General features: G+C 39.7%; 1 protein-coding gene across 5 annotated transcripts in view; it reads left to right on the plus strand.

Annotated features, from left to right (window-relative positions):
- The window catches only part of Atrx (alpha thalassemia/mental retardation syndrome X-linked), a 172,246-nt gene that overhangs the window by 120,084 nt on the left and 39,374 nt on the right, over positions 1-12,788 (plus strand). For all 5 annotated transcript variants that reach the window (XM_013028924.1, XM_013028925.1, XM_013028926.1 and 2 more), the window contains 6 exons: positions 215-332; positions 2,974-3,104; positions 3,582-3,670; positions 3,796-3,968; positions 7,865-8,018; positions 12,580-12,686. In XM_013028924.1, coding sequence (XP_012884378.1) covers positions 215-332; positions 2,974-3,104; positions 3,582-3,670; positions 3,796-3,968; positions 7,865-8,018; positions 12,580-12,686 — 772 coding nt within the window. The remainder of the gene's footprint in view (positions 1-214; positions 333-2,973; positions 3,105-3,581; positions 3,671-3,795; positions 3,969-7,864; positions 8,019-12,579; positions 12,687-12,788) is intronic.

Consider the following 12,788-nt stretch of genomic DNA (forward strand, 5'->3'; position numbering starts at 1 on the left):
TTTCTTTTTGCTTATGTGGTGCTGAGGAATCGAACCCAGGGCCTCAGGCATGCAAGCGCTCTACCACTGAGCCACCTTCCCAGCCCTGATAGTGTGATTTGAAGAGGATGTGTTGAAAAAATACTTCGTGACTGTGTGCATCTTTCTAATAAGCGTGACAAATTCTTAAAGCAGTTTATTAACTAATTTTCTTTCTCTTTCTTGTTAATTACAGAGGAAAGATTATACAGCATTAACAAAATTTTTACCTCCAAAACATGAGTATGTGCTGGCTGTGAGAATGACAGCTATTCAGTGCAAGCTTTACCAATACTACTTAGATCACCTAACAGGTAACTGGCCCGAACTCTTTGCATCTTTATCTGAAGAGCGCCATCTTGGTCATTTTTTTCCATATCTGTTCTCTTTGTTTTACAAATGATAAGCTTGAACATCTCATTTTTGAGAAGACTCTAATATTTTCAAATCAGATTGAAGCAAAAACCAGGTACAGTGGAAGAATCTTTGCTTTGTAAACAAGGGACCTGGGCCAAATACATCACATGTAAATAAAAGCCCTTAATTTTAAAGAGCTATTGCAGAACAGTTAGAAATGTGGAACAAATCCATGCTAAACTAGCTAAACTAATCTTTTAGCAAAAGCAGTAAATTTTAGAGTAAAATGATAATGTTGTTCTTCCAGAAACTTTCTGGAGAAAATGGGGTTTGAATCTTAGTGTTATTCAGATTTTTTTTCCTATCTTATGACCCAGAATTTGCATCTGTCTTCCCAGCTATGTGGGAAACAGATCAGGAGTATGAAAGTTCTAGGCCAGCCTGAGCAAAAGTTCAAGAGATGCATTGATGCTAGTAATTTAAAAAAAGTTGTATGTAGTGCTTCATTCCTATAGGCCATACTTACAAAGTAATTAAAAAAAAACACCAATAACTGAAAGAGCGAAAGGGTATCACTACTGACCTTACAAATATAAAAAGAATTAAGCCAGGCACCATAGCTCACACATAATTCTAACTGCCTTGGGAGGCTGAGAGTGAAAGGTTCATGATTTGAAGCCAGCCTTAGGCAAGGAAAAATAGTGATTCCATCTCAACAGAAAAAGGTGGGTGTAATTTTATATACCTTTCTACAACTCTTAAGTTATGGTAGGACACACATAACAGGAGGATCGCAGTGTAGGTGTACTTTCCAACAAAAAGGAAGACTCTGTCTCAAAAATAACCAGTGTTAAATAAAGCTGCAGCCAGGCGCCAGGGGCTCACACCTAGGATCTCAGTTCAAAGCCAGGCTAGGCAGGTAAGTCCGTGAGACTCTTATCTCCAATTAACCTCTGCAAAACCAGAAGTAGCACGGTGGCCAAAGTGGTAGAGCACTAGCCTTGAGCTGAAGAGCTCAGGGACAGCACCCAGACCCAGAGTTCTAGTCCCACAACTGATCCTACCCAGGCCCAGAGTTCTAGTCCCACAACTGATCCAAAAAAAAGAGCTGTAAGTGTGACTAGTATCAGGCTTCATAGGCTGGCCTTGAGTTAAAATTCCCAGTATTGCCAAAACCAAAAGAATTAAGAGAGTACTATGAGTACTTATGCTGTGATGAATTAGGTACTTTATTTTCAGAGCAATGATTCCCTTTCCCTTCCATGGATCGGGATAAACTTATATACAAGACAAAGGGTATAGAAAACTAAAACAGACAAAAGGAAATAACTGCATACATGTCCTGTACAATTTAAATTTTCTTTATATGAAAATACCCTTTTGAAGCTGGGCACCAATCACTCATGCCTGTAATCCTAACTACTTGGAAGACTGAGATCTGAGGATTGTGGTTCGAGGCCACCTGGGGGGAGAAAAGTCCCCATGAGATAAGAGTCTCAAAATGGGAGGTAGTGCTCAAGTGGTAAAGAACTAGCTTTGAGCACAAAGAAGACAGGGACAGTGCCCAGGCCCTGAGTTTAAGACCCACAACTGACAAAACAACAAAAATGTCCTGATGAAGTTATTCCAGACAGAAATTTCCAGAATAATTACTTTTTGTACATCAAAATCATGATTACTTTCAGAAGTACCTTTTTGGAGTTCGCATAGTAGGAGAGAGTTGCTAAAGGGCTATATGGAGTTAAAGGGGAATTTTAAATCTAGGGTTTGTGAATTAAGTTATGGAGTTTTTGAGTATTAGGGGTCAGAACTGGAGATTGAAATCAAGGTCTCCCCCTTGCTAGGCAAGTGCTTTACCAGTGGAGCCACACCCCCAAGCTAGCTTTTAAGATCTGGAATAAGCAAATAAAATTACATGCTTTTAGGAACCTTGGAGTAAAATGGCAACCTTTTGTTGAATTACGTGTACAGATAACAGATACAGTGGTATTAGTGTTACACTTGACTTTGTTATCAAAAGAAACTGGAAAGTATTTTTCTATAATGTTGCTCCCAGCATCTCCAAATCACCTATGTTGGTTAATATGTCAAAGTTCTGGGTGTTCATTGCACCTGTTGGGTCTTCTTTACTACTGAATGCATTACAAATTGTATATTTCTATATCCCATATTTCTGTAAAGTAGGTATCCTTTATAATGCCAGTTATTTTATGTATTTCAAAATGTTTTTTGAAGCTGGGTACCAGTGACTCACATCTGTGATCCTAGCTACTCAGGAAGCTGAGATCTGAGGATTATCGTTTGAAGCCAGCACAGGCAGGAAAGTAAACTACTCAGAAAAGGCCAGAGGTGGTGCCATGGTTCAAGTGGTAGAGTACTAGCTTTCAGCAGAAGAAGCTCAAGGACAGTGCCTAGGCCCTAAGTTCAAGCCACAGGACTAGCCCCCTCCCCCCCCCCCCAAAAAAAAAAGTTCTTTTAAGAAACAAGATAAGTTTTTCACATTCAGAGTCCAGGTGATAGCTAAGGGCAAAACCTGGAATTTAGAAACATTGTGGTTGAAGAATTGTGTGTCTTCAAACTGTACTTTCTTTCGATCAGGTGTAGGGAATAACAATGAAGGTGGCAGAGGAAAGGCAGGTGCAAAACTTTTCCAAGATTTTCAGATGTTAAGTCGAATCTGGACTCATCCTTGGTGTCTGCAACTGGACTACATTAGCAAAGAAAATAAGGTGAGCCAGCTCAACCTCTTGTATTTTTAACTCATTTCTATGTGACTTAAATTTTTACTTGAGCCTATTTTAAATAAAAACCCTCTACTACATTGAAATAATTGACTACCTATAGAAAAGTTACAAAAGTAGTGGAGAGCTATCTTGTACATTTGACTCATTTTTCTCTCATTAACATCTTAGTGTAACCGTAGTAAAGTTATCAAAATTAAGAAACTCAGTTTAGTATAATAGTAATATAGTATTAGTATAATAGCAGCAACGGTCTTCATCATGTTCATCATGTTTTCTTCCATCTTTTTGCTGTTTTCCATTCCATCATGTCTCCAACATTTTTCTGCAATTTATGATAATTCCTTATTCCTTCCATTTGTCATGTCACTATATGTATCCTTAAAGGAAATTAAACATTATTATACATCTTCAGTATATGTTGAAATGAAGTTACTACTTTTTTTGTCTTTTTTTTCCCTTTAGGGATATTTTGATGAAGATAGTATGGATGAATTCATAGCTTCGGATTCTGATGAAACTTCCATGAGTCTAAGCTCTGATGAGTATACCAAGTAAATCCAGCACTGTTTGTGCTCTGTATTCTCACATTTAGGATATCTCTTTGCTAATTGTCATCTGATAATTTGTTTTATATCTTTAGTATGCTTTTCTCATGTTCGGATTTTTCTATTTTCAGAAAAAAGAAAACAAAGGGGAAGAAGGGGAAGAAAGACAGTAGCTCAAGTGGTAGTGGCAGTGACAATGATGTTGAAGTGATTAAGGTCTGGAATTCCCGGTCGAGAGGTGGTGGCGAAGGGAATCTGGATGACACCGGAAACAACCCCTCTGGATCTTTAAAGCTGGACGAAAGTGAGTCTTGTGCCTGTTGCCTCTCAAAGAGAACATTCATTTAGATATCAGGTCTTAGTGCTTTCCTTTTAGTCATTTATTATCTGTGCTCACTGATGGACTCAAAATGGAATCGAGGAGAAATGAGGCTCAGAATTATATTTTATTTTTTTTGTCGGCTCTTCAGCTCAAGGCGAGCGCTATACCATTTGAGCCACAGCACCACTTCCGGCTTTTTTTCTTTTTGCTTATGTGGTGCTGAGGAATCGAACCCAGGGCCTCAGGCATGCAAGGCAAGCACTCTACCACTGAGCCACCTTCCCAGCCCCAGAGGCTCAGAATTATAATAGCTATTTGATAATGTTTCATTATAGTCTCTCTGGTATTTGGGAGGAAAAAAAGAATTGTTTATTTACATGTATATACCACAACCTGATTATTCTTCAATATGCTAATTCTTGAGTGGCCTCGCTCTGTGTGTGTATGTATGTGTGCGCACGCGTACAATGACTTGAAATCTGAGCATGGGAATTGTTCCTAGATTTTTTTCCCTCAAGGCTAGAGCTTTACCACTTAAGTCATAGCTCCACTTCTGTCTTTTTAAAAGATTGATAGAACTGGGATTCAGACCAAGATCTGTGTATCTAGTTGCAAGCCACCATCATATTTCCATAACCAGAAACATTTCAGGTAATGAAGTGTGATTGTACTTATTTATTTATTGAATCTAATTTTAATCTCTTAGATGTTTTCTTTTCTCATTCTTGATAATCTCTAATTTGTCTATGTTTTGTTTCCCTCTATTATGTACAGTGTTCCCTTTTATTTTCTCTCGTGTGTATGAAAGTGAAAACAGTCTGATTGAACTCTGCAGTGGCTTAACTTGCCTTGGCACATCTGTGTATGGAGGGATCAGTGCTGACCTTCCTGTCTTACCCAGGTCTGACTGACTAGACGGAAAAGATCTCTAGAGCTGGGAACAAATCTAACAATATTTGATATATCAAGCACAGGAAGAGAGAATCATGTGATGGTTCTGAGTACTTGGCATTTAAGAGGTGTAGAACAAAGCAGTTACCCATGTGTGAGCTGCAAAGAAACAGGCCTGGGGAAATCTGAGATCCACTGTTGATCCAATTGAGTGATTTCTTGATAAACATTTCTCTCGTCAGTACCTCTAATGAGTAGGCAGGTGGCAGCCTAAGCACAAACCCTGGCTTCTCCATGAAATGGAAGGAGCTGGGAAAATTAAACCACCAAATTTCCTTTCTCATTCTTCTTTCCTTGTACCCCATAAAGGCAGTTTACTATCAGTGTTTGTCTTCTGATTAGTTTTAAAGAATGTTGACTTTTTAGTTTATTTTGTGCCAGTATTGGGGCTTGAACTCAGGGCCTGGGAATTACCCTTTATCTTTTTCACTCTACTACTTGGGACATAGCTTTGCTTCTGGCTTATTGATGGTTAAAGATAACCTGGTAATCTCTAGCCTGCCTGGGCTGGCTTTGAACGACTATCCTTAAGTTTCTTAAGTAGCTAGGATTACAAGTGTGAGCCACCAGGGTCCAGTTAAAGAATTTTTTTTTTTTTTTGTGGGTCGTGGGGCTTGAACTCTGGGCCTGGGCACTGTCCCTCAGCGCTTCAGCTCAAGGCGAGCGCTCTACCACTTGAGCTACAGCGCCACTTCCGGTTTTCTGGTGGTTTATTGGAGATAGGAGTCTCACGGTCTCTCCTGCCCGGGCTGGCTTTGAACCGCGATCCTCAGATCTCAGCCTCCTGAGTAGCTAGGATTACAGGCGTGAGCCACCAGCGCCCGGCTAAAAGAATATTTTTATCATAGGAAAACGGAAAGTGATTATAGGTTAAGATAACAGGAAACACGTTATTGCTTCCCTCCGTTTACCCTTTTTTGTCTCAGGGCCTTCACATGCCTGATCCCTGCTTGTCTCAGGTCAAATGTTACCTCCTCAGAGAAGAAGGCTCCCCCTCCCCCATACAAATGACTTCTTTACCCACTCACATCAGCACATCACTTATTCTGAAATTGCTTATATCTGAAATTATCCAATTTATGTATGCATGTATTGTGGTCCAATGTCAGTACTATTCATTGATAAGAGACTGATTATCTAGTGACAAGAACAGTACTTGACACTTAAATTTTTTGGTCAGTCGTGGGGCCTGAACTCCAGGCCTGGATGCTGTCCCTCAGCTCTTCAGCTCAAGGCAAGTGCTGTACAGCACCACTTCTGGCTTTTTCTGCTTACGTGGTATTGAGGAATTGAACCCAGGGCCTCATGCATGCAAGGCAAGCACTCTACCACTGATCCACCTTCCTAGCCCCTCAGTTTACCTTTTGAGTTACATTACATCTTATCATTACATTATGTGTTTCTGGGACTAATTTTCTACAAATACTGTTGTTGAGGTTTCTCCTAAATTTTGGTTGAGAAGAGAAGGATACACTTTCCAGTGCTGTAAATAGGTTATGTAGAAACATTGGCTGATGTTAGAGGTGGGAAGGAGTCTGTTGCAATTGCATCACTTCAAGAAATGAGTGGCCTCTTCCATGTTTCCCCGTGTTCTGTAAAAGCATCACAGTTTCCATATATGTGATTATTAGAATGGTTTGCACAGAACCGAGGAAGAGCTTAGAAGTCTTTATGTTGTCAGCCAGAAAGCAGACAGGAAAGATCATGTCAAGAGAGACAAACTTTTTTTTTATGTGTGCTGGTTCTAGGGTTTGAACTCAAGGTCTAGGTGTCCTCTCAGAGCTTTTGTATTCAAGGCTAGTGTTCTACCACTTGAGCTACAGTTCTGCAATTGGCCCTTCGATGATTAATGGATGATAAGAGTTTCACGGACTTTCCTGCCAAGGCTGGCTTCGAATCATGATCCTTAAACAGTCTCCTGAGTAACTAGGATTATAGGCATGAGCCACTGGCACTGAGCTAAGAAAGACAATTTTTCTTTTTCTTTTTGTTGGTCATAGGACCTGGACTCTGGGTCTGGGCACTGTTCCTCAGCTTTCAGCTCAAGGCTAGTGCTCTACCACTTAAGCCACAGCGCCACTTCTGGCTTTTTCTGCTTAGGTGGTACTGAGGAATTGAACCCAGGGCCTCCTGCATGCAAGGCAAGCACTCTAGCACTGAGCCATCTTCCCAGCCCAGAAAGACAAATTTTTGATTGCTTGTCTAATGGTGTGTGTGTGTGTGTGTGTGCGCGTGTGTGTGTGTGTGTGTTTTCCATTTGTGTGTGTGTGTATGTTTTCCATTATGGGGCTTTGAACTCAGGGCCCTGATCTTGCTAGCTCAAGCTTGCTATGCGTCTAGCTGTTATACATGCTCATGATTTCTGAGATAGGGGTTTGCTTGCTCCGTGGGTGCAACCTGTATCCTGATCCACTTATGTTTCAATTATTGAACCGGATTGGACAATTATGAAAGAAGTCCTTGTTTGTGTTTTCCAGAATTCTAGTAGTAAAAACAGCAAAATACATCCTATCCCTAGAAAGCTTGGGCTGAGTTATGGTTTCTCTCTTCCCTTCCCCACTATTTCTTGGAGTATATCTTGGGGAATTGATCCTCTTAGGCCTAGGGGGTTTCCATCCCTTAGCATCTCTGAGTGCCTCAGTTCTACTTCCAGGGTCTGTCTCATACTTGAATTTTCTCAGAGCCCATTCTTGTTGCTACCATTGGCATTGAAGCCAACCTCCACTTCTTCATGCTTGTCTTTCAGTGTAGAGCTTTTTTACTCTGGTGTGGGATGGGGTGGGATGGTGGTGGTGATGTTTGTGCATGCGCCATATTTCTTTTCTCCCTAAATTGGTGTACTTCTGTTTCTCTTGATCTTGTTCAGTTTTACCTGACTGACCTATGTCAATTAATTATTTAACCTATGTTCCCTTTATTTTATTTAGGTAAAGCTACGTCAGCTTCTAATCCAAGCAGCCCAGCTCCAGACTGGTACAAAGATTTTGTAACAGATGCTGATGCTGAGATTTTAGAGCATTCTGGGAAAATGGTACTTCTCTTTGAAATCCTTCGAATGGCAGAAGAAATTGGGGATAAAGTGTAAGTTTTTTTCCCCCTATACTTACTGAATTGACAAACCTGTTCATAATCTGTTATTTCAGCAATTTCCTTTGTAATTTCTTGTCATAGCACTTCCTTAGTGGCAGACAGCTAGGAGTTCTAGTCAGGTGGTGTCTTCAGTGCTCTTTTCCTTTTTTTTTTTTTTTTTGGGGTCCGGTTGTGGGGCCTGAACTCTGGGCCTGGCCGCTGTCCCTCAGCTCTTCAGCTCAAGGCTAGCACTCTACCACTTGAGCCACAGCGCCACTTCCGGCTTTTTACTGATGTGGTGCTGAGGAATCGAACCCAGGGCCTCGAGCATGCAAGGCAAGTGCTCTACCACTGAGCCACCTTCCCAGCCCTGCTCTTTTCCCTTTTGAGCTGTTGCCCCTTGGACGGAATCCTTGGCTCATGTGTCTAGTTAAGATTTATGAAAACATACTTTTTCAGTCCCTGTAGTGTGTCTTCTAACTTGTCACTGTACCAAGATTTTTTCTTCCTACAATCACTGGTGAACACTGAATCCCTAGACTTAATGATTACCTTTCAGATTCTTATCTGTTTTATGAGTCTGTCTTTATCATATCTTGTGCCCACCATCTCACCCATTGGATCATTAGCCCCAAACCATTGTCCAAGCTTTAAACCAAACTTGCCATAAGCTGTTACAGAGTCTCAACATCTGATCATGAAAGATTTTTAAAACATGTCTGATGCTTTGAATAATTAACATAACGCTGAAAAATACTCTTTTATCTTAAAGAAAGAGGTCTATTTTATCAATTAGCCCTTCTGAAAACAGGCATTTGTTACTTCCCATACCACCTTTTTAAAAATAATTAGTTCTCAACACATTCCAATGTACCGGTTTGCTTATGTCTTTGTACCAGACCAGTAGGCTTACTTAAAGACACATTCCATTTTTTCTTGTTTTGTTTTTGGGGAAGCAGTCCTAGGGCTTGAACTCAGGTCCTCGGGGTCTAGGTGCTATCATTGAGCCCTTTTACTCAAGGCTAGTGCTCTACCACTTGAGCCCATAGCTCCACCCCCAGCTTTTTGGTTCTTAATTTGAGATGGAGATAAGAGTCACTGGGATTTGTCTACTTGAGCTGGCTTCAGATTGAGATCCTTGGATCTTAGCCTCCTGAGTAGCTAGGATTACAGGTGTGAGCCACCTGCACCTAGCTTTTTATTTGTTTTTATTCACTATACCTGGCATCTGTTCAGTGCTCACTAAATTTTTTAGTGAGCCACTTTGTCTTTATATATTTATTTACATGTTTATTTTTATGGTGCTGGAGTTCACACTCAGGGCCTCATGCTTGCTAGGCTGGCATTCTACAGCCCTAATTACCATTTTATATAGAAACATAATTTCAGGTAAATTATGATGTTGCCCTATTTTAAAAAATTTAGGATCTCACTATATTTCCCAGACTGTCCTTGAACTTATAATATTCCTGGCTTTGCTTATTGAGTGCTGGGATTATAGGCATGCACTACCATTTCTTACTTATTGCTTGAAAATCAAGTATTAAAATTGAGATAAAGTATATTTTGGAGTAGGGATAATAAAATTTGATAGATTAAGGGCAGTAAGGAGAGAATAGTCTAACGAATGGTTCCTAGACTTCCAGCAGAAATGACTAGCAGATGATGCTATTTGCCAAAATGGACAAGATTAGAGAACTAGTTTTTTGTTTTAGTTCTTGGGTTTGTGTGTGCCTGTGCATGTGTGTGTGCACATGCATGTGTGCGTGTGTACGTGCTTGTGTGCCAGCCAGTACCAGGGCTTGAATCCAGAGCTCCATGCTCTCACAGGGCTGTTTTTGCTTATAGCTTGTGGGTGCTGTGCTGCTTGAGCCACACCTTCATTTAGGCATTTTACTGCTTAATTGGAGAAGAAAAATTTCCTGTACTTTTCTGTCCTGGCTGGCTTTGAATTATAATCTTTAGATCTCAGCTTCGTAAGTAGTTAGGATTATAGACATGAGCCATCAGTGTCTGGCTTTCATTTTTTTAATGTAAATTATAATTTTTTTTGTGGGTTGTGGGACTTGAACTCTGGGCCTGAGTGCTATCCCTGTGCTGTTCAGCTCAAGGCTAGCAGTGTACCACTTGAGGCACAGCACCACTTCAGTTTTCTAGTGGTTAAGTAGAGATTAGAGTCTCAGGGACTTTCCTGCCGCAGCTGGCTTTGAACCACTATCCTCAGATCTCAGCCTCCTGAGTAGCTAGGATTACAGGCATGAGCCACTGGAGCTGGCTCAATTCTTTATTTTTTAATTTAAAAAAATGTTCCTAACTGTAGAAAGTAGCCAGAGAATTAGTAACTGAATTGAATTCTTACTAATGGCTGCATTTTATATGTGTTTTCATTTGTGTGATCTAATATAGAAGTACGTTTTCGTTGTCTGTGAGATTGCTTCATGTTAAACTTAATCAACTAAGTTTCTTTTTCTATACAACTTCTTTTGGGGCAGGGGTGGGGGTCCTCTCCTGCAGCTTGAATTAGGGTCTGGGCGCTGTCCCTGAGCTCTTTTGCTGAAGGCTAGCATTCTATCACTTCGAGCCACAGCGCCACTTCCCAAATTCCTCCATTCTTTATTCATGCAATTGATTTTTGAGTTTTTGAGTTTCAAGTCACAGTCCTTGAGGTTCTTTTGCTCAAGGCTAGCACTCTACCACTTGTGCCACAACACTACTTCTAGCTTTTTTGTTCATGTGATACTGAGGAATCGAACCCAGAGCTTCACTCAGGCAAGCACTCTACCACTAAGCCCCATTCCCAGCCCCATGCAGTTGATCTTTTAAACCCAATGTACATTTGATATTTCACAGGGCTGGAGAAATAGGATTTTTTTAGTCAGTGGTATGCTCTTAAGTAACAGCTGCCCTTCCATAAAATAATAATGAAAATAAAGAGAAAAGGCAAGCAATGAAGAAACAATCTGATTTACAAAATTTACTAATTTTCATGATATAAATATTCCCTCCATGGTCAATCTCAAGCTATCAACATTGTATCAGATGTGGGAAAAGACTATAACAATGAACTTTTTTGTTGGAGGCTAGTTATAGCCAACTCCACTATTCCACTACATTTAGCTTGACCAGTCTATTAATAAATCATTAAACATTGACTAAATCCTTATGGTATACATGACTTGCATAAGTATTCTGTTGATATTTTCATGTAAATCATTAATAAATCAGGAAAACCAAAATGAATTATGCAGATATGAGCATAACCCATCAGGACAATAGATCATCATATTATCTTCAACTAGGAAAAGTCAGAGGTGAACATTTGTGTATTACCACAACTCTTTAGCAGTTTCCAAGCGATTTAGCTTAATGGTTCCTAGACTGCCTTACTTGCTAATTAAAAAACATCAACTTTCTTTCCTACTTTAAGAGCCCACATTCCAGATTAATTTCAATTAGTATTTCTAGGAATTTCACTTTTCCATGTCAGGGCATTAAGGATATGGAAAAGATAGTAAGAAAGCTGAGGAGAGATAAGGCATACTTAAACTTTAGCATTTAAGTTGAGAGTCAGTTCACTTCCTTGCCAATAATGTAGTAGAGATAGACTAGTAGGGCAGAGCTGAGCTGGGAAGCTGTAGAATAGAAAATGAGCATACGTGTGCATGTGGTTCATTCTAGTGGCTCCAAGCTCTAGTTCATTTTCACTCTGCTAAATCGAATGCTTTCTGGTAGTGAGTGTTGTAGGATCTTGTAGAATCATAAGCACTTCGATAATCAAACTTTCAGGATCAAAACAAAACAATGCATGTTGCCACAAGGAGTTTCTTATGTGTTCACCTACTTGGAAAGGAGATCTTCTCACATTGTCTTTCTAGACTGTTTTCATTTCCAGTATTCAATTATGTCTCTTCTCACCTATGAGTTGGAGCTGAGCACTGGTTTTCAAATACTTCTCTGAGCACCTACAAATAGGTGACCTTGAACACAAAGTAAAGGACCACTGACTTCTCCCATAAGGCCTAAAGTAACTTGAAGATTTTTCTCTGCATTTTCTAACCTCTCTATTACTTTTATATTATATCTATATACTCTCTTTGAATTAATTTTTTTCTGTAAAGCATGAAGCTTAGACCAAAATTTATTTTTTACATATGCATATTGCTACAACTAATGCTAGTTGTGAGCAGCCTATCCATTGTTTTTGTTGTTAAATTGTTTTTGCCTTGTTGAAGATTATTGAACCATGCCAAATGACTATATGGCAGTATTCTTTTCTGTTCCATTGATCTCTTCCTCTTCCCTCACTGCAATGACAATGTCTTTTTTTTACAGTAAAGTCAGGCAGAGTTAAGACTTCTAACTTGTTGGCTTTTTCCATATTTGTTTTGGCTACTCTGTGCTTAGCATTCCCACGTGAGTTTTACAATTAGCTTGTTAATTTTTACAAAAAAATTTATGCTCAGATTTTGGGAATTTGGTTATTAAATGTTAAGTTTATAGATCAATTTAGGAAGAAGCAATAACTTTGCTAGGTGAATCTTCTAATGCATGAACCCCCAATCTGTTGCTTTAGACTTGTGTTTAGCCAGTCTCTCATATCTCTGGACTTGATTGAAGATTTCCTTGAGTTGGCCAGTCGGGAGAAAACAGAAGATAGAGATAAACCTCTTATTTATAAAGGTGAGTTATAAACATGTTTATATCATTCACACACACACACACACACACACACACACACACACACACACACACACACACACACACACACACACACACACACAC

Source organism: Dipodomys ordii, unplaced genomic scaffold (genome assembly GCF_000151885.1).
Source record: "Dipodomys ordii isolate 6190 unplaced genomic scaffold, Dord_2.0 Scaffold116, whole genome shotgun sequence".
NCBI classification, from domain to species: domain Eukaryota; kingdom Metazoa; phylum Chordata; class Mammalia; order Rodentia; family Heteromyidae; genus Dipodomys; species Dipodomys ordii.